Source organism: Falco biarmicus, chromosome 8 (assembly GCF_023638135.1).
Source record: "Falco biarmicus isolate bFalBia1 chromosome 8, bFalBia1.pri, whole genome shotgun sequence".
Lineage (NCBI taxonomy): Eukaryota > Metazoa > Chordata > Aves > Falconiformes > Falconidae > Falco > Falco biarmicus.
Genome location: NC_079295.1, coordinates 64,249,982 through 64,276,645, shown reverse-complemented (window position 1 = coordinate 64,276,645; position 26,664 = coordinate 64,249,982). Strand labels below are relative to the sequence as shown.

The window sequence follows — 26,664 nt, the reverse complement described above, 5'->3', positions numbered from 1 at the left end:
TTTGGTTTGGCTCGTTGCCACGTACGAGCCACGAGTCTTCCCTGATGGTTTCGCTCCTCACCTGGTGGAAGGCAGGCAGCGTTCTGCACGTCCAAGCACGAAATGGTTCCCCACCTTGTTTTGACCTGCCTCAGCACCTTCCCAAAGCTGTCATCATCCCTTCAGCAGGCTCCTCTGTGGCTGTAAAAAGGTCTTGCTGACCATGACACTTTTCTGAGGGAACATGTGCTATATGTTTGACAAATAATAAATTTAATAAAGAATATTCTATTCTCCGGCCCCAAATCCCAGCTCATTACCTAGTGGCACTGTCAGGAAGATGGTGTCTCCCACTGAGCTTAGTTAAACAGCTGCATGATCGTCACTGCAGAATTTGGCCTTGCTCTCTGTATGGCTGGTTCACATTTCTGACTGGCTTTTTTTAGCTGACATCTTTTCCACCTCCAAACGACGAAAGCCAAATGTATATATTTCACAGCATTTTTGAATGCTTATATTTAAAAAGAGCTTTCGTTCCATGTTACAATTGCACAGCTGTGAACAATCTCAAAGATGGGAAATGAAATGGACAAAATAGAAGTTAAATCTTGTGGTGGGTTGACCTTGGTTGGACACCTGATGCCCACCAAGGCACTTTATCACTCCCCTCCTCAGCAGAACGGGGGGGGAGAAAAATATGATGGAAAAAAAAATCTTGTGGGTCAAGATTTTGGCAGTTTAATAAAGCAACAGCTAAAGTTGCACACACAGAAGCAAAAGAAAACAAAAGCTGTTACTCTCTATTTCCCATCAGCAGGCGATGTTTGGCCACTTCCCAGGAAGCAGGGCTTCAGTGCACGTAGTGGTTGTGCTTGAAGACAGACATCATAAATAATGAATGCCCCCACCTTCCTTCCCCTTTCTCTTAGCTTTTATGTCTGAGCAGATGTCGTATGGTATGGAATATCCTGTTGGTCACTTTGGGTCAGCTTTCCTGGCTATGTCCCCCCAAAAATCTTGCCCACTCCAGAGAGCTGCGGGGGGGGGGGGGGGGGGGGGGGGGGGAGGGGCTGGGGAGCCTCGCTGCTGTGCAAGCCCTGCTCAGCAGCAGCCACAACACTGGCGTGTCACTGCCACCTTTCCAGCTACTGATAGAAACACGGTGCTGAGGGCTGCTGTGGGGCTCAGCCCGACCCAGTACAAACGTCAAAACCATCCCTGAGCCTGGCTGGGGTCTGTGTCCAAGGCTTTGCAGGATTAATCAGGATCCAATGATCTGAAAGCCAGAAAAACTGTACTACACCGTCATAGCCTTCCTGTGCAGAAGAGCTTATTTGTGGAAGAGCTTATTTTAGGGTTTTATTTTCATACTTTATATAAGTTAGGGGACCTATTCTTCAATTACAATCTACACAGAAAGCAGGTTACACAGTGCCAGTGCACATTTTTATTACAATCAAGACAGAAGTTAACAAGTGACAATTATGATAGTTTCATATATGCTTTAGCTGATCCAGTAAGCCAGCAGAGAATCAAAGGCTGCAGAGAGAGACCCAAGTAAAGGTGGCAGAGGTGACAGATGAGGCAGTGTCACGGCCCCTGCAGTCAGTGGGAGCGATCCAGCTGGTGCTTCCCTCCCACCCCCAGGTCAGAGCCTGGGGCAGCCCCCAGCTGCACGTGAACACCCAGGTCCCACACTGAGCCCTGCCGAGCACCTGCCACATGCAGAGCTCCCTAAAGATTGCAGTGAGAGGAGGCTTACATAGCTTACTAGCAACGTATTTTATTTCTGCCAATAGCTACTAAAACAGTGCTGTTTTCTTCGGCTTTACAATTAAAAAAAAAAGTAACTCGCCAGAAACTGCCACTCCAGATTCATCCCCATTTGATTCTCCCACAGACTACTGCTCTTTGGGTTTCTTCAAAAATCCCCATGCAAGCTTGGGAAAGATATTGGCACAAGGACAAAAATTCTCCTTGCAAATGCTTCATCAGTTGAAGCAATCTTCTCTCATTTTTACTATGCTCAGATACCGTAAGGCCTTATAACAACATCACATACTTTTCAGAAAGGCATTCCACGCTTACGAAAGATGATGCTTTTTTAAAAATTTGCCATTAAAAATACTAAAACGTGACACTAGCTTGAGATCAATGGCATAAGTAAGAAAAATGAGACTGATTATAACAAGGTATTTTAAAAAAACCCCACACAACACTTTTTCCTATTTTAAAAAGGAAACCTAGGTTTTAAGATACTACAAAGTTCAAGAGTACAAAAATATTTACCTTTTAGAAATACACAAGCCTACCATCACATAAAATAAGTATCAATACATAAATCTTCATAAAAATATGGCCACCTGTATTTAACTAAGTCCTCAAACCTGTCCTATGCTGATAAAAAAGCTTTGTTGAGAAATTTAGTTATGTCTAATCAGCTATTCTATAGATTAACATTGTAATAAGCAAAACCAAGATTAAATACTGCTGCTGTTAGAGAAATTCTAGCTTTAGAAGGGATGAGAACATCAGGGGTCACAGGATAATGGTTGCCTCATGGCACATTACATTTGTGGCAAAAGCATACTTGCAGAAAATTAATATGAAAGTAAAGAGTATTTCCACATCCCAAAGAACAGCTTGAAATAACTGCACAAGTTCCTTGCACTTAAATGTTATAAAGCTTTATATTTGTGCTTGAACTTAAGAGAGAGAGCCTCATTTCTGTGCCAAGTGCCAGCACAAGACAACTTGCCACAAAGTCTCTCTTTAGAGACGAGACAGTGTGCTCTTGTTGACTCTTATAGAAGGTGAATCACGGCTAATTGTTCTTTACAGAGAATGAAAAAAAAAAAAAAATTCTGCCAGGTCTGACAGACTTTTATGTGGCCAAGAAGTGCATGCACAGCTAATAAATAGAAAAATAAAAGGTATTATACTCTTCTCAAATTATGTAGTGTTCATAAAACAGTAGTAGCACAACTCTAAGCTCTACATTTGTTTTCATCCAATATAGCTTTGCTGAACTTTAAAAAAATAAAATGCATACATAACCTGTTGGGTTTGAAAAACAAAATACTGGCTTTGTTAGTGTTTTGTTTTGTTTTGAAAACACAGTGGTCCCAAATTAGTGCTTTTGTGGTTTTAACAGCTGCAGGTGAACATCTCCAGTACAGAACATCAGATTTTTGCAAGCATTTAAATTTGTAAATGGTACAATGGTTTTGCTGAGGTTTTTGAAACTGCAATGAGCTTTCTCTGAAGGTACAGAACAATGGGGTATACATTCAAAGGAGAAAGGAAATGCTTTGGAAAAAAAAAACCAACCCAAAAGATCTAAAAATCTTCTTATGCAAATATATGATGGAAAAACCTGAAAGGTAAAACTGCACGGCATGTTTGGATAGGATCATTGCCTTGCTAAAGCTCATGTTTCTTTTGAAAGCCCATCAGAAGGCCAGCAAGCTACAGTCCTTACTCGGTTAAAAGACTTCCCCCCCATCCCCAAAGACACTGAACATTCAGGAAGCCCAAGGATTTCAGCAGGCTCAGGCTTTATGAACAAGCATCAGTTTCTACAGGGGCAAGTGGATCCCAGGTCCTGGGAAAAGCAAGCGACATCAAAAGATATTCTGATGTCTTGTTTAAAAAACACATCCTTACAGCAAAGTCTATATCTGCTTTGCTACAACTAAATTCTGATCCCACTTAATCTACTGGGCTTTGGTCACAGATTTCAAAGGAGGCCAGGAAAGGAGACTTTTGGGGTATTTGCTGAGATTTTCAGAGACAGACACCTGGCTCTCCTTCATCCAGTCAACGTGCACAGTGAGAAAAAACACCAACATTACATTTGCTTTTTTTTTTTTTTTTCAAGCAGCTTTCATTGAGTACCTGACTGACTGGCCTCATTGCTGTATTATTCCTAAGGCTCATTTCTAGCTTACTCCTTGAAATACAGGCAGGGCCCCCCCACTTCTCAGGGGAGTGTCTGCTGACAGACCCCAGGTATCAGGACACTGAATTACAGACTAAAGAGTCCTACAGGAGTAGACAGCATCTGTTCAGTAAACTATGGATTTGGGTACAGTAGCACAGGGGTAACAGCTATGGTGCAGTAGCATTGACTGTTGGGTTTTGTTCGTTTTCCTCTGGCAGAAAATGCATTTTGAGAAGATCCTGTTCTTCTTTCAGCCCTTCTGAGAGCGTGCGTCCTTCACAAGGGTGTTACCAGAATTTTAGGACTCTTTGTTGAATTCCTAATGCCAGTGGTTTGTTGCCCATTTCTGAAACTGAAAGTAAGCAGAAGACTGAGAAGTTAGAGAACATTTTACACTGTGTCATCAGACACTTCCCTCTCCTCTTCAGCACTGCTAAAATAACCACGTTACACTACTAATATAAACTTTAAAAAACCCGTAATGCTATGTACGTTATGCCTTTCTTGATGGCAAAGTAGCACAGCAAACAACACCTGGAACTTGAACCTAACTCAGTGGCTGTAATTCAGTTACTTCAGTCTGCTTATACAAGAAGCCTGCAAAGGGAATCTGGTTTGACTCTAGGATTTCTTAGCTACACTTTGTCAACTGCTAAGCCAAAAACCCATAGGTCAGACATATGAGAAGTTCTTAATTGCAACAGAGAGCAGCATGCCCTTCTCAAGGAACCTGGCCCAAGAATTCTTCTTATTCTAGAAGTGTAATGACATCTCCTTATACTGACCAGGAGTCAGAACAAGGCAATTCCAGCTTCTTCAAGCTGTTATTGGTTATAAGGACAAATTCTGTTTCAGTACAAATTCTCACTAAGCTAGAGGGTAGCTGTGCAGCTGCACTTCAGCTAATTCAGTTTCCCTCTGCTGCTCCCAAGAATTTTCCTCCCAGTATAGTAACTAGCAAACACTGGCAATCTCCACTGCCCTAGCACTATAACGTACATGCACAGATTTCAGTGGAGATGCTTGCTCAGGGTACCCTAAATAGCAATGGTGGTGCTGCAAGAGAGCTGGCATTGCTTCCAGCTAAACCAAATAAGCCAGGAGAAAAGCCGTCCTGGCATGCCTCTAGCCTCCCAAATAAAGGAGGCTAGACTACTGAAATCTTGTGCTTCATCTCGAGTAGTACCTAATGAAAAATGTTTAGTAATGTAAATCATCCTACTAAATGAACAGTTTAAATGAAGAGTTAAGGAGAGTGAATGATATAAAAGGATGTTAAGTGTTGGGAGATATAAAGCAACAGCCTCAAGATGATGCGAAGGTCAGCTTTACGTTGTGAGTGCCTGCTTTTGAGTGCATCAATCAGCTCTCAGGTTCAGAGATTCTGGATAAACTGCATAAAGTCAATGTCAGTCAAAATAACAAAAAAAATATCTAAAGGGCACTTGGAAAGCTTTGATGTTTTGCAGTGGATCTGATGAAACATGTTTACCGATTGTGAAAAGGGACTATGTAGAAAGAGGTCCTGAATTCTTGTGAAGCATGGGATGAAGAAAAGCCGCCTTACCATTTCACCTTCAGCATTTGCTCAAAGCTCTCAGGCAGGGGATTGCCATAGCTCTCTGGGAGAAACAGGGTAAGGATCCCGATCAGCACAGTCAGGCTTCCCATCAGGATATATGGTAGGAATCTGTCATAGGCACCTGGCAGAACACAAGACATGACAACTGTACTTAACACCCACAACCAACAAACCCATGTGTAAAATTTACATTCCAGACATTGCTGTAATGCAGAATTAATTTGGAATAGCTGAAATCTTCATAAATATGAAATGTGAATCCAAACCTGAATTACATCTGTTATCTGCCAGCAAACAAAGCGATTTTTCAATTTTAAAACTACATGTGCGCTCTAGGGTGGTCAACACCTACCATCAGCAGGACGCTGGGCTTGTGAAAAGAAGGGAAGAGACTGATGGCAGCTGAACCACCCAGTTACAGACTAATGGGCCATTAATGGGGGAACCCTTAAATACATTGCCTGTTACAGAGGGAAAAAGCATCAGGCCTCCTGTGACAGAGGAGAAGCTCTGACGTTGTCTACTCAGAATATTATTTTGGACTAGAAGTCAGCAGCCACTGCCAGCAGCCTGAAGTCACCACACAAGTGTTTGGGCAGGATGCAAGATCTTCAAGTCACAATAGCACAGCAATGAAAAGGTCTTTCAGTAAAGGGATTATCTAGGAGTTAAAATTATTTAAGGTAGAAAAAGTACCAAACTGAACTTAACAGCTTTATTTTTCAGTTGGGACAGAGCAGTATGCTTTATAATGTATAGAATAAACTAGGATTAAAAACCCCTGGGTATTTCACATAGAGCCAAAGTTTGTGATTTGATCTCTTCTGTCTTCATGAGCTGGATGAACTGCAAGGTCCTAATTTAGCTGTAGCAAATAGCAGCTGACAAGTTTCTCCTAAAACCACCTAAAGTTTAGGAAACTATTCTGATGACTGCAACAAGATTTATTTAAAAGCTGAGCCTATTGAAACCTAGGAGAAAAAAAAAAAAAACACCAACAACAAGCCAACAGTAAAACCTTTATCCTGTTGTTTTCTCCCTATTACCATTACCTGTGCTGCAACAAAGGCTGAAGACCCTAGGGAGCATCACAGTCCTGCTGTCCCTTTCACTTGACATTTGCACTGTACAATCATGAAATAAAGACAATGTATTTTCATCATTTTTAGTACAGTATGTTAAAGCCACACAGGAATGCAGAGGTGAGATAACACAGGTGAGCTACAGACAGTGGTCTCCTCTCCCCTTTCTTGGCATTAACCGAAATTAACCACTTAGCAGTACACCAGCAATGTTCTGCCAGAGTCAGCAAAGTCACCCTCATTTTGTATCAAAGGGCTCAGCAAGACTCGTTAGGTGCAGGGGAGAGCTGAGAGGGGTCCAGTGATGGCAGAAAGAAATAAATCCTGTGTGAGCAAGAGAAACAGGAGATTAAGCACTATGGACTGAGCAGCTGGTATTCACCAATACTTCCACGCTTTATCCCCTAATCTCTGTCACACCTTCTTATCTGCAATATGAGGATCATTTCCATGTACTTTTAAAAAAAAATGAAAATCAATTAATATTTGTGCACCACTGAAAATGTGATTGTAAATAAGCCTCCCCCCCAAAAAAAGCCTATGAGGAAATCAGTAAGTCTGCTTACAGACTGAGGCATGACCCGTAAGAAAAAGCAGAAGGAATGCTGAGGTGCCTGGCTTAGTAACTAAAAAAATCACTTCATGAAGATCACAATTAAACACACTCCTGTGCTGCTTAATCTGTATGTTTTCCATCTATTGCTTTAGAGACCCCACATTCAGGAGATGCTTGGATTCCTGCCTGGTTCATCTCCTTCTGATGTACCCATCTTAGATGTGCATGAAGAGTACAACACAATGAATTTCCTACTGCTAGACTTCCTTACTTGCAAGATCACTTCTTGTCATGCCCTCCTGGAAAACTAACTGGTGTCCCAGGGGTAACATCCATGGCCAAGATGTGACCAGTTATCACCCCAACCCCTCCGCTCACATGGTTTATGGACACTGACATTGTCCTGGACCAGCCTGGACCCACTGTGGTGGTGGATGAACCACCCCCAGCTTCAATAAAAGAAGAGTGCCTGATTCTTCTGTGAAACCCAAGAAACTCCACTTCGTTTCTACAGCGTGTGACAGTGAACTCAGACCCAAGGTGAGAGAAGGGACTTGAAAAGACAAGAAGTGAAAGGACTTAAAGCTAAGACTGCCCTGCAGAGGCTCAGATAACTTCTCTGGGCAGCTGTGTAGTGCAAAGCAAGAAACATGAGATGCCTCACCCAGGTAAACAAAGTAAGGAGCAATGATGCTGCCCAGCCTGGAAGCTGTGGAAGTAGCTCCAACTGCCATATTTCGCACTAACGTTGGGTATAGCTCCACATTGTAGACATAAAGCATTGAAAATGCAGCTGTGATGCCAAATTTTCCAAGCATCACCAGGCCAACAGACAGGATGTTAAGGTCTGGAGGAGAAAAAATAAAATCAAAGTTAATAAACACCACCCTGGACTTACTACTTTTATTTCTTCTACATCCCAAAGATGCTATAGCTGTTTTTTTCCTAGTGGTTTGGGGTTTGTTTTTTTTTTGTTTTATTTGTTTGTTTTAAATTCTAAAATCTATTAGCCCTATCCCTAGGTGACTTGGCTATGAACTTCCCACTAGGCATAATGTAGATGCTCAGGTTCCTTTGTACTTGTCAGATTTTGGCAGTCTCTCAGTAAAACAGCGCTCTTGAAGTGGAACAAAACACTGGATTATATAGTTTAAATCCACCGCCTTTTTGCAAAATCCTGTGGAGATGTACACACAGTGAAATCTGGAAGACTTGCAGGTTTTTTTTAGCCTCTACGCACAACCAGATAAATCACAGTACACTTTCGGCTGTCATTTTACAAGCTGGTTCCCTGGACTATAAAAAGCTCAGTAATTTGACACAATAAATGAGCGTCATGCGTGACTCAGCATATACATGAAAAAAATACCACAGCTGTAAGTGATCAGCATGAATTTGACCTCAAATTCTAAACCTGATTGTGGTTCCCAGTAATTTCAAAGAACTATTTGACAGTACCATAAAATATTTCTATCATTTCATATACTTAGGTCATGTATTAAATCTCATACCTGCAGGAACCAGCTGAATGAAGAGGACAACACCTCCTCCCAAGAACAAGGTGCCAGATAAGGAGTAGCGCCGAGGGAGGGAGCGGAGGAGAAGCCAGGCAATCACATAAGCTGGAACTTCAATAACAGCCGAGAGGAAACAGTTGATATAGGCATTTCCATGCCAGTTTGGAGTGCTGAGGGACAGGCCAAAGTAACCAACCGATGTGAAAAACCTGGGAAAAGCAATAAAATCAAATTATTCCAGAAACACCAGTCTCTGAACGCCTCCAGTGTTGCCTCAGATGTTGTTACAAAAATAGGATGTTGCAAAGCATCGCCACAGGCATCGTGGCTTAAAAAAAAAGTCTCAGCGGCAACCCCATCTTTCTAATTCTGTCATCCCTTCCAGTGACCATATCCACTGTGGCTTGAAGAGACCTCTGATTTCTCTGTCCTTCCTGCATACACTATACCAAGTAAAAGACTTTGTGGAAGTTGATCACAAAGGTTTTTCACTGCAATGGACTCATTAACGGCACAATGAAATAACTCTTGAAAGCTTCCCATGCCAACTACATTCTACTTGTAGCCAACTCCAGTGACAGGATCTCCCACCCTCAGCAGTTCCATTACATCTTATTTAATCTTCACGAGAGAGCTGGATGTTCAGGTTTCAAATCTTAAGGGTGCTTTACTATGGCATGCCAAGTGTGCTAGCCAGTTCCTTTCTGCTGGGGGAAATATGTACAGAAAAGGGTCCCGGGTTGTCTACATGGTATTATCGGGTCCTCATTCCTCGTGGCTGCCCAGGCAGGGACCAGGATCTCACTGAGATGGACACCGTACAGAAACAGAACAAAAACGCTGGCCATGGGTCTGCTTCTTGCTATGTTACTGAGTTGCTGCCTTTGCTTCAAGCAGGACATTTCTCTTCAAATAGAGATTTAAAAAGATGGGAGCCTCTTAAAAAACAAACAAAAAAAAGCAACAGAATTTAAAATACACGAGTTGTTACATATAGTTTCCTAACTATTTTACATCTGGGTTGAGGCTACTGTCTCCATACTCTTGTATGTTGTGTATTAATGCAGTGCGGGTGCAAGGACACTGAGGGCCATGGACCAGCCAAGGACCATGTGCAGACGGGCTCCAAGGCTGAGACTTATTATCTAAACCTGTGGCATATGCCCTCAAATCAGATACTGTTCTACTGCCTGGGTACTTTAGGAATACACATTTCCTTACCACAAAAGTAATGACATAATAGTAATAGTTGCAATGTTTCGGGTTCGAAATAGGTCCAGAAGGATAGCCTTCTGCTGCTGCTGAGGCTTCGAATCCTGCATCTGAAGGAAAAAGGAAAACAAAACCAAAAAAATTCCCACACACCTAAGAGCAAAACAACCTCTGCACACCCACAAGTTTGGGCAGTTAGGACGTTAGGAGTCTATCAGGGGATACCAGTCAGCCCAAAGGCCGCCCCTGCACCAGGGAGGGTGGTCCTTAGGTACAGCTTGTCTCTGCGCCCAGCTGTACTTGTGATGGTTTCCAGGTTTTAGTTCAAAAAAAAAAAAAAAAAAAAAAAAAGGTAGCACTGAGACCACTACACCATGCTGACTAATTAAAAAGGAGTATCAGTTGACAAGAAAGACGCATTAACACTTCCTTAAAGATCTAACGCCATGCTTCCAGGAGTAACTTCATTACCCAAGGCATTTTTCTGTGCACTGTCCACTCAACTTTCTTCTCTTCAGCCTTCACAAAGGATGTGAAATAAATGCAGGAAATCACCCAGTTTTGCTGCCTGCCTGCCTGCTGGAACCCTGCTGGGGGTGGGGGGGAGGGGTGCCAGAGCTCAGCGTGGTAACAGGGCACATCATGGGAGCATCGCCATCCCTGATGGGAGACGGAGGGTCTGGTTTGAGGTCTGAAGCAGAAATCTTCTGAGTGGCATTAGGGTGCCCTTCTGCTTGCACGGAGCACCCTTGCCAGGGCAAAATCAGCGGCTGTGGCCAGGCTTCCCCCCCAGCCCAAAGAGCGAACCACCCTGGCCCTCCCTATGGGGCTACCCAGGAGATTCCCTGTCCTAGGGAGGGAGGACTTTTTTTCTAGCAACGTTTGAAAAAATACTTCCAACAGAGGACTTAAAGGGCAAACATCATCCTCAGGCTTTTGTGGACAAATGCTTTGGTACACAAGATTCCCACAAAGTACAGGACAGCTGAGCTGCTGCTTGGTCTCAAAAATATGCAGGAGTGACGAAAAGCCAGCTCACGTGCTGAAGCCTGAAAGGGTCGTGTCCAGTATGAAAGATGTCTGAACTCTAGCTATGAAGTAAGGAAAGTATTTTTCCATGGTTTCTGCAGGATGAGCTTCCCGTAGCTGGAATGTGCACTTGAGTTTACACTAGAACACACACTTGGAAAAGAGATCTTCAGCAGCTCAGCCAAAGTGTAACTATGACATTCAAGCGATGGATCCTGCCCACGGGAGGTGTTGCACGCAGCATCTTTCCCCCACAGATATTGTGGAGCAGCTTTGCTTTCTGCTCAATCAGAGGACATCAGGAGGTGTAACAGCAGGTGATCGCGTAACAGTGAAGTAAGGTCTGACATACAGACACGTGGTCATTACTGATGCAAGGCTGGAAGCTGCTGGTTTCTTTGAACAAGAAAAAAGTCTGTGCCTCTTCGGCAGGAGCTCTGGCGAGGGCAGAGCCACTAGAGGGGGAGACGAGCACAGGAACCAGCCACCCTGCTCCCTGTCACATCATGGTTTTCAAGTGCCCTTGCAGCCCTCGGGTGCTTTGGCTGGTTTGGGTGACCTGAGGAGTCCCTTGGGGCTCCACACAGCCCTGGAACATGTGGGTGCCGATCTGGAGTCCCCTGCACAGCCCCCCCACGAAGGGCTGCTGTTAAACTGCAAATCGCCAATACTGTGCCAGGCTGAAATGGGGGCAAACACGTCTTCCTCGGGTCTTCTCAGTGCCCAAAGGATGAAGCGAACTGGGTCACCCTTGCTCTGAAAACCACAACCAACCACTGCTGAGGAAGAGAATTCTGCTGTAAAAAAAGCGACCACCAAAACCCCAAACAAATAACGCCCTCCCTCTGCTTCTCATTTTGAACTTGCTAGCCCAGCACTTACCTCACACCAGCAGTCACTGCCAGCCTCTATGAGCTGCTGGTGCAAACCATTGCTCTGACGGCATTTCCCAAGTCAGCTGGCCAAAGGGGGAAACTGCCGGCCAGGTAAAGTGCCAGGACGTATGAAACATACCTCTGCAGTGTCAAAAAGCATGGCTGGGGCTGGAACGCCGTTTATTTTTGCAGCCTTTTGGATAATAACTTCTGCCTCCTTATATCTTCCCTGGGAGATCAGCCACCGAGGGGATTCAGGAATTATCCTGCAATAAGTTTCAGAATAAATGACTCAACATTTTCACAGAAGTAAAAAGTTATTAAGAACACATGTATCGTTTTTATGAGTTATGCTCTCATCTCACAGATTGCTTGCAGCAGAAGACAGTCAGCACAGAAGCATGTGGGCTATGTAACTCATGGATTTGTCCCACTGGGATCAGTGGGAGAATTCAGATATATGGGACATGTTTATTCTTGTGCTGAAGTAGATGCACACTTAGGCCCTTGCCCTGGGTGGTTGTTTTTTAAGGAATAATTGATGTCCATCAGAAAAAACCCAGATGTCACTAGACAGACAGCAAAGATGGGGGTAGGTGAGCCAGTGTTGAGCAGAAGTGTTCTTGGGAGATGGCACACAGTGTGGAAATGCTTTAAATGCACAGGGTGTATTTAAAGGATCTGTGCCATAGGAATCTTATATACAAACCTCACAATCGCCACAACTCTGAGGCAGGCTCTCCCAGGCAGAGACAGTGGCAGTGTCCCCTTGCAGAGTTGATGACATTTTCCAATCAATTCCGGGCATGTGTTGAGTGAATTAACACCAAACACAGGACGGAAAATCTCACCTTTCCTTAACTAAATCCTTTGATCTTAACAGATGCTACCTTGTTCCCTTTAGCCAGCAGTATTTTTTCCTCTCCTTGGAAAAAAGCAGGTCAGACACTCCTTTTCTGATGCATTCTCTAAAGGATTGACCCAAAGCCACATCAACAGTTTCGAGCATCAGATGATTTATATTCGATCGTTCAACCACTAACGTGACTTCCCGTGAGATGAGCTGTCTCCACTGCTCTTCTTTGTGGGCAAGCTGAGGAACACAAGACTGCAGAGACGATGCTGGGAACCTTTTGGAGAATTTGGAAGAGGAATGAATAGAAGAGCAACTATGGCACGGAGCAGTGGGATGTGCAAGTCACATCACCTGTGGGAACAGCGGGCCCAGATGCCAGCTAACACCAACCTGCCTCGGCAGAGCTTTGCCCACATGCCGTGATCCCCATCTACCCCCACACTAGCCCCAGGCTGGAAGTGCCATCTGTGGAAGATTTTGGCATGCTTTACGATTTATGCTCCAAAAAGCACGGTAATTGTCACCAAATACATTGAAGCCACACACTGAAGCTATGCCCTGGGGACAAATTTTGTATGCCTCATCATGCTCGTTCTCTAGCAGACATCTGAGATGCGCCCACCCAAAGCCAGCCTCCCCAAAGAGCAGCTGCTTGGTGCACAGGGAAATGCCACTGTGCTGACGGGGTTTGAAACATGTCAAGTTAAATAAGCAAATTGACCCTTAAACAGAATTAAACTGCCTTTAAAATCAGAGGAAGATCTTTAAAAGATCTTTAAAAGCAGAGAGGGGAGCTGAAAACTACTGTAAAGGTTTGGTTTGGTTCGAAGACTAATATTAAACAAATGCAAACAACCAACAAACGAAAACCATCAGCAGAGACTTCTGACAAGACTGAGATCTGCAGGTCTTTGAGACTATACAAGAGGGGGTCTAAATCACTTAACTTTTAAAAAGACATTAATCTCTTACTTACAGATATAACGCTTTCAAGATAACAAGAAGAAAGGAGTTCCCCTGATAAAATTAATATGAAAGGAAGGAACTGGTTTTGTTCTAAATTATCCTTATTCTAAGAGCGTGTGATACTCTTGCCTTTCCCTTCCTATTTTCTAAACGCCTCTCTCTTCAGAAAACAACAGGTGAGCACAGCAGCAACAGAACAAGGATATCTGCCCGCCTTCAATGCTTCTGCACAGCTGAGAAGAGCAGACAGTTTTCCTGAATTGTTTTTCTAGTCCTCCAGGGCAGAGCAGCCATGGGCAAGTGAGGTTGCACCTACATGTCCACCAGCGCATTAGAGCAGGGGTGGATGAGCACAGTGGAAAGATGAACAAAACCGTGGACTCGGCCACCAAGAAGACAGCGTGGGATGGCTGAGAGGAGCAGGGCAAGGAACAGCCAACCTATGGGCCAAAGGAGCTCACAAATAAGTCCTGCTCCAGCAGCCAAAGCAAAGTTTGGGAGGACACAGAGCTCCTGGCATGCCGAGCCTGTGGGAGAGGGCTGGCCCAGAGGGCTGGCCCTGCAGCCAAACCCCTCTGCTTAATGACATCTAGTGCAATGAACTGCTTAGTGACATCAAGTGCAATAAAACTGCCAGCTGCTGCGTGCTGAGTGAGCGGGCTCAGCCTTTCACTGACATTAGTACCAACCAGCAGGTGGATCCACATTAAAAACAATGGACAAAGAAAAAAGGAAGGAAGCAAAGTTAGAGTGAATCATCCAGCAGTGATTTTGCAGGGGTAAACCTAGAGGTGGTTAACAGTGTCCAGAGTCATGAGTCAAATACAGAATTCCTAAGCTGCTCTGGAAAGCCAGTGAAAAAGTGGCGTCAAGCACACTGTCAGCACCAGCGAGGCTCCGCAGGTAGTTAACCTGATTTACGACTGGCAAAAAAAATCCCCTCAATGCCCACCTCAAGGCAAAGCCTCCTCACACGGCAAATAGAAAAAAAAACCACCAAGGACCCCTGACACCCTGCCATTACCTAGCACCCGGCACTGGAGAGCATCAGGCAGGGAGGGGAGGTGGGGACCGTGGCCTCAGCGCGGGGGCACTCACCACCAGAGCGGGATGCAGAACAGCCCCGGGACAGTGAGCGCCAGCAGCAGCATCCGCCAGTCTCTGATGAAGTAAGCAAACAGTGGCAGCAACATGTAGCCAATTGCAAAAAATATGCAAACTCCTAATGTAGAGAATATAATACGAACTGATTTGCCAAGAATTTCTGTTCCTGTTTAAAACAAGGGAGGTTGGATTAGCATTTTAACTCTTTCTTTTCATTCATGACTAAATACTTTACTGCATTTGCAAAAAAATAAGCTAAACAATCTTAGAAAAGAGCAGCACAGCATGGACCCACCCGGTACAGAAAGGTTGCTGGGAGTATTGGGGACCTTCAGATGAAGGAGGGACTTCTGTTTGCTTTGGTTAATGCATTGTCAGAGACAGATAAGGTTGGGCATGGGGGAATGGCGGGCAGACTTTCAGGAGCCTTCCCCACAGGCTCAGCTAGGACATAGCCTGCTCCCCAATTAACCCATTGGCATTTAAGATGCAGTTCACTGCTGAGCAGTTCTGGAGGACAGCAGGTCTGTGGACAGCAGAACGGCACTGGACGGAAGGATGGGAATTTACAGTGAGGTGGGAATAAATTTCGTGGTTATTTTTTGGAACAGAAGGCTGGAATGTCAGACTGGCACATCACAGGCTGTAGGACACAACCAGGGAAGACACCGTCTTCTAATAATGCTGCTGCTCCAGCAGCCGGGCAGCAGTCAAGGAAAGCATCCTACAACCACCATGTCACACACAGACTAGGAGCAACCCAATATTTAGTAATAAAGATTGAGACTGTTGTAAGCCTTCAAGAGCACTTGATTTCTTTTCCAATAAAATACCTAGCCACTGCTAACAAAACCCACGGATGCCCTCAGGTCCACCTCACCTCTCACTGAGCCCTCAGCCCCAGGTCTACAGAGCTCTTGTCTCCATTGGAAGCACCGCAAGGGCCATAATAATCCCACAGTTTGATCCATACTCAATTAAAAAGCAAATTACGCTGAACAAGCAGGAGGGTCTCAGGAAGTCTGGAGAGCTTATTTTGCTTATGTAGCATGACAAGAACTCCCAATATTTAATATTGCAGAGAAAATGGAAAAAATACCTGAGCAGAAAAACCCCCTCCTATTTGATAGCTACAAGAATTTTCATTTAAAAAACCTGGAGTAACAGAATAAAGAATTTAAAAGATAACCTGTATCCTATCCAGCATTTCTGTCATGTGCAGCTTCCAGGAGGCTCCCAGGTTTGCCTTGCCATGGGCAGAGGCTGAGCACTCATCAGGGCATGCTGACCCCACAGCTAGGCAGATAGGGTGGGAAGGACCGTCCCCCATTAGTGCCTCCCTCCTTACCGATGACAGGCGGCTGGTGACTCACTTCAATTAGGAAGCTAATGTCTAAGTTAGTTTAAATTAATCCTGCCCTTAGTAACAGCCTCATAGTTCGGTGAGCGCCTGAGGCACCTGGCTCTCCACTCCCAGGGGGTCATCCCTGCTGCAACATCTCTACAGAAAATGGGACGGCAGAAGGGACAACGCGAGGGGTAAAGTGCCAGCAAACTGCAGCTGTGCAATTAAACAAACCTACCATTACTTTGGGAGACCCGGTCCTGTCTCTCAGCAGCGGGGGCATTTGGTCAGTGGGGTGCTCAGCCCCCCCCCCCTCCCCCAGCTTTGCCTCCGCTGATCTGCTTCCAGCTGTGCCCCACATCCCCGGAGCTAAATTCCTGCCTGATCAGATCCTGCACCCTTATCAGAGGGACTTGTGCTGCACAAACCCCATGTGCTTCCAAGAGGATCTGCAGCCAAGCCAGCACTCCTGACCCAGTGCCGTACCCCCCTGCCTTCCCACCGCAGATGTTGCTCCATCAGCTCCGCGCAAGAGTTAACTCCTGGGCAGAGCAAGCAGCAATGGCAAGGGATCAGCAATGGCAAGGGATCTCCCCGCTGACAGCCTGACCTACTTAATCCTCTGTCACTCACTGGCAGTGGTGACTCACAGCCCCCCCCAGCACTGATTTCAAATTATGCTCTTCTGCTCTACTTTTCCCCCTTTAAAGCCTCATGGGGTAGGAAAGAACAACATTAACTATTAGTGTATCATTTTCATTTAGACTAGCTCACAGTATGATCTACAAATTTAATTTCGACACCGTTGGTTTAAAAGCTGACATAAATATGTATGTGCACACTTTATAGGTAGCTCCTGCAAATCCCAGCTCCCCCCTCAGGCCTGCATCAGTCATCCCGGTAATCCACCTGTGCAGTCACCTTTCCCGAAAACCCCGTGACTCTAGCAGGAGTCTCTGTGGGGTCCCCTTCCCCACGGGGTCCCCAGGCAGCGACTGCAGCCGCGCAGCCTCCCCATGGCCACTGGCTCTTTCCTCCTACACTCCCTGTAAAAAAAAAAATAATTAAACCTCTGCCTCTAAAACTAGGGACTTCATTGTTAACCCTCGCACTGAGACCAGCACCTTTATGGCTAACAGGGCTCTGACACCCACCTGGCCCCTCCACTCCAGTGCCCCCCACATTTGCTGTGCCTGGAAATGCTGGTTTTCTCCAAAGCTTTGTACCCAGGTATGCACCGACCCCTCTGCAAAGGGACGCAGGGGCAGGGAGGGACCTGAATGCCTTCTCTATCTCAGACCTGCTTCTGCTGATAACAAACCCTGAACGGGCCTTGAACTTCTCCAAAGAGGGGGGGAAATGGATGTTTATTAGGAGTCTTCCTGCTCTATTCTTTTTCACTAAACCTATAGAAAGTATATAGGCTTGCAGTATCCAACAGCAAAAAACTCGGAGTGGCCTAAATTAGGAATTGTACCAGTGAGGATTTATCGCTAATTAAATGATGCAGGTTCAGAGGGGAAAAAAATAAAAATACATTAAGAAAGCATTTAATCTAATGCAAACATGTTCATACCCAGTATGAAGGCCACCACATAGTTAGAGATCTGTCCCATCCCCACTATGAGAAAGAGCACTGTGAACATCTCCCAGCTGGTAGAGAAGATCTGCAGGAAGCTGAAGCCAGTCTGCACAGCCATCGTCGAAAAAAGGATATTCTTCCTGCCAAACCTTTTGCAAAAGACAAAGATTATTATTGAAACAGCACGTATTTATGGAGCGGGGCTACGTAAGAGAGCACAAGGGAGCACAAATATCCAACCTCAAGCAACACAGCTTAGCACAACCTGAAGTTTGGTTCATCCTAAAGAATTTTGTTCATTATTTTCATAAGTGCTAAAAATAATTAAAACCTCTGAAACCCAGGAAATAAGAATTAAGAGCAAAAACTTCAGGAAGCCACTAGACGGAGACTAAGGAAACATGACAACAGTACGTAAGTGAGACACATGAAGATTGCAAGCCACACAGCAACACCATTATGCTCTGAATGTGCCGAATAGCTTTATCAACTGGCTTCAGTCTCTCTGAGCCACCATACGATTGCACCTGTTCTCTCACCTGCTTCTCTGCATCAGAATTACACAGATTTCCTTATGGAAAGGTAAGGGCAAGCTTATGTACGGGGCACGCTGCCCTGTGCGGGGCTGCATCGCCGGCTGCCTGCAGCAGCCCTTGACTTGGGAAAGGTTTCTGCAGCAGCACAGGGACATTGCTCAGGTACAGGCTCAGAACATACCTCTTTACTGACCAAATATTTCCAAAATAATTCAAGACAGCTCATGCTAGAAGGTGACTGGGCTCTCAGGAAGGCTGACCAGCCGTGCTGCTGCCAGGGCACACGCGCTTTCTCAGGTGGTCCCAAGTGGGCACATGGCAGCAGCAGGATTTAGTGATTATCTCATCTCCCTTTCAAAGAGTAACACCAACTGACTTCTGCACTGGTGGCAGGAGTCAGGAGATTAAATTCGGATCACATGGAATTTAATGCTGGAGGCTTTAGGATTAAGACTCACATCAAGTTTTGAAACCCCCCTGCTAAACACCCAGAGCCATGCTGCTGCTCTGATGACTTCCCAGGCAGCAGCCAAGGCAGTATGGGAGACCCTGCTGGAACGATACGGAAAAAAAAACCTAAGGGCTGTATGAGGAGGGAAGCAGAGACTCGCAGAAGGAACAGATATTCTGCATTCAGCACTTGTAGAGCCAAAACTTCAAATTACCTGCTGAGGTAATTATCAAATACCTGTAATATTTCTTTTTTTAATATTTCACATCTACTTAGTTAGATACTGTGGCATGATTGCTATCCTTATACAGGTTATCTTTGTTCTTCCTCTTGGATATGCTTACTTTAATTCCCACAAAACAACTCTTCTATGCAGAGCTTCCATTCAAAGGACAAGTTTCTGTCCTGCAGCTCGAAGAACGGACTGTCAGTTAACGTGTGACAAAGAACATGACTTTTCAAACTACTAAAAAGAAACAACTGGGGTCGCGAAGGAAACCCCACCACATCAGTCTGCAAAGCAGCCACCGGGGCTCCTTGCAGAGATCAGTCCTTGGTCTCCTGAAGTGCCAAAGGGGCAGTAACCCTACGCTTGGGGTAGATCAAGGTTGGGATTTCTGAAGAAGCCAGGCCAGTTACCTCATTTTGATCAAAACTCAGAGAATTGGATGTTTAACTCCTTCATGCCTCTTAAAACCAAATGCACCAGCCGTGGCATCAGGTCTGCCCTGCTCTGCCCACGGGTGGAGTGGGAGCAGCGGCGTTACCTGTCTGAGAGCTGCCCTGAGATGAAGGAGCCGATGAGGACCCCCACGAAGAAAAGGGAGGTGGTCAGCGGGGCTTTCCAGTCATCATCACACACCAGGTTCCACTGCAAGAGAAGGGCCCAGGCTCAGTCACAGCCGTGATGCTGCCGTTGAGCCCCATCCAGCTGCAGGGGTTATTGGCTGGAGGCATGCATGTTTCCATGTCATTTAATTTAGTTTCCCCACACCCCCATTTCCACCCATCGCTGGCATGAGCACTGTTTACTTGTTTACTTTACAGTGAAGGTCAGTGCCAGAATGCCCTGCTTAAAGCACAAGAAAAGAAGGGAAAGCGGTTGCCTCCCTGGGCAAGCCCCATCAGGCCAAACCCAGCAGCTGTCTGATGGGACCCATCACCTCTGAAGTGGGTGACAGCCAGCAATGTCAAACCCGATGGGCAGCCAGTGTGTGCTGCCCTGGCCCCCTTTTAGCACGATCTCCCCATCACGCACCCGTCAGGCTCCCTGACACCCAGGACCTGGCTCCCCATGGCCGAGACGCTCCCCTCCCGAAAAGCAGAGCCACGGAGCAGGGTGAAGGCTTGTCCCATCCCTGGCTAGGGACAGTTTCCAGCTTACCTGATCTCTGCCAGCAGAGAACCCACTGCATTTCTGTAACTGCTGGGGCTGACAAAGCATACGCAAGACGACACACAGAATGAAATCTCTTCTCCTGTCCTGATGTGTTTCCAAATTCTTTTCCATCCCCACAACCTGCAGGGCTGACTCACTGCCCATCACTCAGCATCGCAACCAGATCTGGCTGGGGCTGGAGTCTTAGGACAGGAGCCAACATGGAAACTTCCACCTAAAGCCACTCGTAACCCCAGACAAGGGGTTTTTTTTTGGTTTTTTTGGGGTTTTTTTGTTGTTTTTTTTTTAAATAAAAACGGTGTAATGCATGTCCATCCACCGAGCGTGTTTCTGCTGCAGCTTGCTCCTGTCCTGGTGACTAACCTCCTGGTGAAGGCATGCCTGCCAGCAGCGCTTATGGATAAACTTCAAACATGTCAGTCTCAGATTAGATAATTCTACCACCAAGGTAAGCTAATTAGATCACAGATCAAAGCATAGCATAATTTTAATAATTAGCCATGTTATCAGAAAGTGGGGACATCACCCGCCCCAGCGTTCACCCTGTGCTCGGGGAAGGGATGGGCTGAGCCGTCTCAGCAAGTGGCAGCTGAGCCCAAGCGAAGGCAGGGGTGGTGGTGCAGACATCCCCCCTCTGGGCTGCTCAGGCCCCTCAGCTCAGCTACAGGCAACAAGAAGGAGCAACTCTTGCATTACAGAGATCCAGGTGCCATCCAACAGCGCTGTGAGTCCTGCCAAAACCAAACCACTGATGGGTCGGCAGCTGCACTTCACTCCTGCTGCAGAAGAACAGGCAGAAGTAAAGCCCAAAGGCAGCGGGGACATGGTGTGGTTTGATGCAGGTTGCTCTGGACTGCAGTTTAGGAAAGAGAAGCCATTGGTGTGTGTCCTCAGGCAGAACGGCCGTACGTGCCAGCGGTGAGGGGCTGGGTACCACCACACCTCTGCCCGATGCAATGTCACAGCAGCTACACCGCAAAGAGATGAATCGATGTTAATAAACACAAGCCCAGGCCTCTTCCTGAGAAACACACAGAGAAGTTTGTAACACCTGGAGATCTGAAGACTGAAACATGCCTCCAAGAATTAAATGTGATTAATAACAAAAAGAAACCTATGGCAGCTGTTTCTGTAAGATATTTTCTTGTCCCTGCTGGGAAGGGAGAGGTTGCAAGGTACGGGCCCATCTGGGCATGCACCTGCATTTGCCTTCCCTGTGTTTGATGAGGTGGATGCGAGCCTGCAGGTCAGCAGGGCTCCGATACCTTCTGGGATGCTAATCGTGAAAAATATATGCAGGGATCTGTCTCATAAGTCAAAGAAAACTGAGATTTCTGTGAAGAGCCTTGGTGGAAATCAAGCCCCATATTAACAAAGCAGTAATTCAGCTGCAGGAAACACAGCATTAAAAGCAGGTGTTTCTTTATATGGTGCAAGCAAGGAAGAGGGAAAGGCAGAAGACGGGCAGCTCCTGCACGCTGCAAGAGCTGCAGCAGCTCTGCGCCAGCCGGGCTCACCCGGCCCCCACACTACAGGGGTGTTTTGCCACATCCCGCTGCACCTCCCTTTCCGTCTTCTGGGAAAGCTGGTGACTAACGAGGTGCCAAAATTTGCAGCCCATACAGACTATTATTAATTACCTGGGCCCTGAGCACCCTGCTCTGGGGCCACCAGCACAGCAGCTGCTCCCAGACCTTCAGACTTCAGTTGCTCGAGGTTAAGGGTCAGCATTTTTAAAATGCCTCCACTGTGGCAAAGGTACTTTGGCTGCAAAATAAACCCAGCTAAATAATGACTTGCCTATGAAACTGAGCTGCTTCCTATGTTTCCTTGGTGCCAAATGCCTCCTACCCAGCTGTTCACTCTACCTTTTCCCATTACATCCTGCACAGACAGCAAAAATTCACTATACAGGGGCAAGTCTTTAAGATTTACAGGACGTAAATGGTACACAGCATGCAGTGGCTGGCTGGCCAGAGGGGTTGTTGTCTACAGAAACTCCCTGTATTTGACCAGAAAACACACAAACACATCAAAACCACCCGATTCCACAAACACGGGAAGCTGCTGAGTGAGAAAGCCACACCATCTATTTTAGATCAAATCCCACACACAGCACATGGGAGCTGGGCAATGATCTGTACAGCCTAATCTCTAGGTACACCTTATCTTCTCCCAGAACGCCAGCCTCCCCATTGAGCTCCGACGGAAGCTCACGCCCTAGCGCTGCACGGTGATCAAGCACGTGTCGGCATGGTAAGATTTCACTTGTGGTTGAACGTATAAAGCTTTAAGGTATCCATTGCATGCTGACTCCTCACAAGCAGTACCTGAGGAAAACTGAAATTTAACTTATTTATCTCCTCCTCAGAGGCTGCATCCATCACAGCTGGCGCTGACACACCACGAACAGGGGAGCTACAGCCCAGCCACAGCTAATCTACCTACAACCACAATCTCCAAACCGTCTGTACTGACTAATTACTCATTAACCAGAAAATTAGTAATTCTGTAATGTCTCTGGTTCAGCACACTGCAGAGCAAAGTTCGTGTAAGCTTCCAAGCAAGTGCTTTCACCACCAGGAATAAAAGCTGCTCAAGAAGAACACTATTAAATCACTTTATTACCATCAAATCCCTCCAACCTTTTCCCACAAGCTCCCAGCTACTGAAAGAACCAATTCTGCTGGGTGCTGCCGGTGGGAATGCTATGGATGCACAAGCTTTCTGAAAAACTGAAACTGCCAGAGAAGGTGCCCTGACTGCCCCAAGTGACCCTGCCACCTGCTTTCTCAATCAGAAATCACTAATTAACCATCCTGAGTATCAGCCCGTTCACATCAGAGGAGAAAATACCAGCGGAGCCTTCTGTAAATGGTCGAGGTTGTAAACCAGGGACAGTCTGACTTTGTTTCCAGAAGTAAAAATGATGACAAACAGCTCAAGAGATACTAGAAGACATTTGCAGATCGCCCTGTGCTGCACCCTGGGCACCACATCCAGCAACGGGACCGGCTCCGCTCAGCGCACGAGTGACAAGCTCAGCCACCTCCATGCCCAGCGCAGGGCGGGCTACCAGTGCTGGGTAAAGAGCAGCTTCACAGCTGCTGGAAAAAGCTGAAAGGAAACAGAAAAATCCTTCAGATGCCTTCAAACCACAGCAATTCATATGCAACTTCCCATCCATCTCTGCCAGTCCCAAAATTTCCGATTTCTACCTTTGCTACCAGGGCTGGGACGGGGGCACCGAGCAGCCCAAGGCAGGCAAGGGGCAAGCGGTCCCAGCACAGCCTTTGGCACTGCCCTGTGCAGGGGCTTTGCAGTGGTGCCTGGGGTACGTGCTGTGCCTCGGTGGTCCCAGTAGCCCTGCCAGCGTGTTCCCAGGCAGTGGCGCTGGCAGACAACCTAGCTCGAGGGAATTAACTGGACGTTAATGCCCCGCTCCAAAGAGCAAAACTGGTGTTTGTGCTTGAACCTCTAATTAATGTCAGATCTGAACATTGTTATCTGGAATTAAAGCAGAAGTAGGTTAAGTTCCAGACAAAAAACCCTCAGTGTAACAAAAATACATACGTTAACATTTAAATTCATTTCAAAGCACAGACGGCAGAAAGCAGAAGGGGTAACGAGAGAGAAGCAGCCCTGCTTTGGGGTGAGGACCTGCCAGGCCAGCTCAAGCCCCCTTGTGCAAGCGCAGGTGGCACCAATCCAAAGCAGTGACCACCTGCTTAGGTGGAAAACAGCCATTTTATGTTGGGACAATTGGAGGAGCTGCAGTAGACGGGGAGGCAGCTGGGCCAAGGGGCTCCTGTGCCCCTGGAGCCTGCCAAGGGGCCTAGCTGAGCCCTGCAAAGCAGCAGGAAACCCCCTTCTCCTCAGCTGTGGGATCACACCTCACCCCACACTTGACCCCATGTTTCCACTTGCTCATCATCACACCTACAGACTTGTTTGTATCACCCCAGCTTGATGATCACCTTTTTCACCGGCACCGTGGACATATTCACTTTTCCACCACCACCTCGTTCCAGATGACCTAGACTGGGAGCCTCTGTTCCCAGGGTTTAGCACATCCCCGCAGACCAAGTAACAATGATGCTAAGCTCACATCTCCCAGCCTGTTCCTCTCAAGCAGCAATAATAACAGGATCTGATGCAACTGCACAAATCAAATCAGACCTCCAGCGCTTAATCCTGTACCATCAAGTCCTGCTCCCCAATTGAGTTCTTGAACTGCAAATGGTTTTTCACTGAGCTTTCCTGATGGCATGTCCTGACTTGTCTTTCCTAATACAGAGAAAAATATCAGGTACAAAAATAATCATCTGAAGTTTAACCAAGCTGCTTTTTTTTCTCAGGATTTCAGCACTGCCTGTTTTCCTTGTTTTAAAACCAAATTCTGTATTTTTTTCAAATGTCCGTGACATTTTTAAAACAAACCAAGCATCCTTCTTTTCCATCTGGCTTACAGATGGGACCCTGGCACTTGGTTTCCATCCCTGAATGTGCTACTGCCTCTCTGGCATGCGCCGGGTCCCGTGGCAAACCCCACCACTGTGTCCCATTTGAATCTGGTATGGAAGACACTCGTCTGGCCTCTGCCAGCACAACTTGTTTGCTGCTCATTATGAAGGAATAATATTCCTCCTCCTTTTGCTTCGTGCACTGTGTCCCTTCACTGCTAACTCCACACCACAGATTCCGAGCTCACAGCCACCCCGGGTAACCCGGGCTCCCCCCGGCAGTGAATGCCAGGGCACTGCCTGTGCTGGCGGTGGCTCCCAGGCATCCGCCACGCAGCCAAGCCAGCCCACAGGCTACGGCCGGGCACGTCTGCCTGCAGCACGTGGGTGGCAGCTGGGCTGCCGCTACAGTTCACCCATGGCTATAAGCAGGGCGAGCTTCCCAAGCACCCTTGCCCTGATTTGGTGTTGCGTGGCATCCCCGGTGACTGAGCACGATTGCCAGCACAAAAGGCAAGAGATATGCACACGCAGGCATCGTGCATGCTGGTGGCTTTGCTCGGGGCATGTGGGAGGAGGCTGGCATCCCCTGCCCTCCCCTAGCCTGGAGCTGTTCCCTGCTTGCGTGCTCCAGTGCACTGAGCCTCCACCTGCACGCCCCCGGCACAGATCCTGCCCCCGTGTCCCTGGGGCACAGCCCCACAGCCATGCGCCTCTCGGTCAGGACTCGTCCTGGCTGTGCTCCCATGCAATGCTTTTTGGTGGCAGATGCTGCTGAGTCACAGGGCTCGAGGCGAGAGCCACGGACCCGCTCCTGCCGCGCTGCACACCCTGCGCGTGAGCAGGGCATCCCTCGGCTACGTGGGGCACGCTGCTCCGCCAACCCACCGCCAAGCCTGCCGGCTCCAAACCCGAATGCTGGCTGGCGTGAGGATGAGCCTGTTACTCCTCGAACCCCCTCACAAAACACAAAAGGGCAGCAGAAACCCTGCAGCTTTAGGGGACCCGTGTTGTCCTTCTCAGCAGAGCTCCGCGCTCCCCGCTGGTGCCAGCGGTGCCAGACCGTGCGTCCCCGCCGCGCACCGCCACAGTGCCCAGACAAGCGCTTACACGACCCGCCACCGCTGACGTTCCCACAGGACACCCTGCACAAACAGTGTCACTGCACAGCCTTGGGGACTGCGCCGGGGGCCAGGCTCGCGTGGGAGCCCACCACAGCCCACGGGCACGTCACAGGCAGTGACCGGCCTGACCCAGCGCCGCCGCCACCGCGGGCATGGCTGGCAGGGCTGGCAGTGGGGCTGGGGCTAGCAGGGCCCACCGCTGCCCCACACCCAGCCAGGCCGCTTGTGTTTACCGGGCAGCGTCGATGTCCCCATCCAACGCGACACCGGGAACAAGCGATTCCGCCTGATGGCGAGCTTACCGGGAGGGCCGGCGGGCTGGCAGAAGGGAACCATCAGGCTTCTATTTTCAGCCTTTGCCTTCCCCTCCGCGGAATAAACCCTCTCCAAAGAAAACAAGCTGAGGTTTCAGTGGCAAACACAGCCACGACAGTCAGGCCGGGTGGCTCCTCCCGGGGCCGTTCACCCCACGCATCCCTCCCCGCGCAGCACCGCGCCCACCGGCCCCCTCCCCGTTCATCCCCCCGCCAGGCAGCACGGCCCCCACAGACCAGCCGGTGCTCGGGGGGTGCGGGGGGGGGCGGGGGGTTGGGCTCCGCGGCCGCGCACCTCGGTGACGATGGTGGAGCGGTAGACATCGCGGCTGTACTCCCAGCCGTCCAGGCACGGCTCCAGCTCCAGCGAGCCCAGCTCCACGTCGGAGCCGGGCCGCAGCCCCAGCGCCGAGAAGTTGGCGAGCGCGGCCAGGCGGTAGCGGCGGCAGCGGCTCGGCACCGCCCGCCCGCCCCGCAGCTCCAGCGGGGCGCTGGCGTTGAGCCACTCGCCGCTCAGGTTGGCCCCGCGGGGCACGGCGCACCGGTGCTCGGGGGTGCCGGCCAGGAAGACGGCCGACATCCCGTTGAAGCCGTTGGGGACGATGCTGGCGCTGAGGAGGAAGAAGACGAGGCGCTGGAAGCGGCCCCACTCGCCCAGGAAAGCGGTGGCCGCGTCGTAGTCGCGCATGGCGCGGCTGCTCCGCGGCTCTGCGCACCTCGCGGAGGCCCCGTGCGACGGCTCCGCCCCG

The 26,664-nt window shown here is 47.9% G+C and overlaps 1 protein-coding gene across 3 annotated transcripts; it reads right to left on the bottom strand.

Moving 5' to 3' along the window:
• Nucleotides 1-1,399: 1,399 nt before the first annotated feature.
• On the bottom strand, nt 1,400-26,664 carry LOC130154228 (solute carrier family 22 member 4-like). 3 transcript variants are annotated; one of them, XM_056350125.1, is made up of 10 exons: nt 26,211-26,664; nt 19,383-19,486; nt 17,623-17,777; nt 14,696-14,867; nt 11,915-12,041; nt 9,881-9,981; nt 8,654-8,868; nt 7,807-7,989; nt 5,490-5,625; nt 1,400-4,274 (listed from the first exon to the last, which is right to left on the bottom strand). In XM_056350125.1, exons 1-10 carry the CDS (start codon nt 26,601-26,603, stop codon nt 4,199-4,201), a joined length of 1,662 nt encoding a protein of 553 aa, XP_056206100.1. In that variant the 5' UTR covers nt 26,604-26,664; the 3' UTR covers nt 1,400-4,198. The 3 variants fall into 3 exon arrangements, 2 of the variants coding, with proteins under 2 accessions (XP_056206100.1, XP_056206101.1); XM_056350126.1 differs by lacking the exon at nt 26,211-26,664 and adding an exon at nt 20,000-25,806; XR_008823649.1 differs by lacking the exon at nt 1,400-4,274 and adding an exon at nt 6,557-6,910 and having other exon boundaries at nt 5,492-5,625.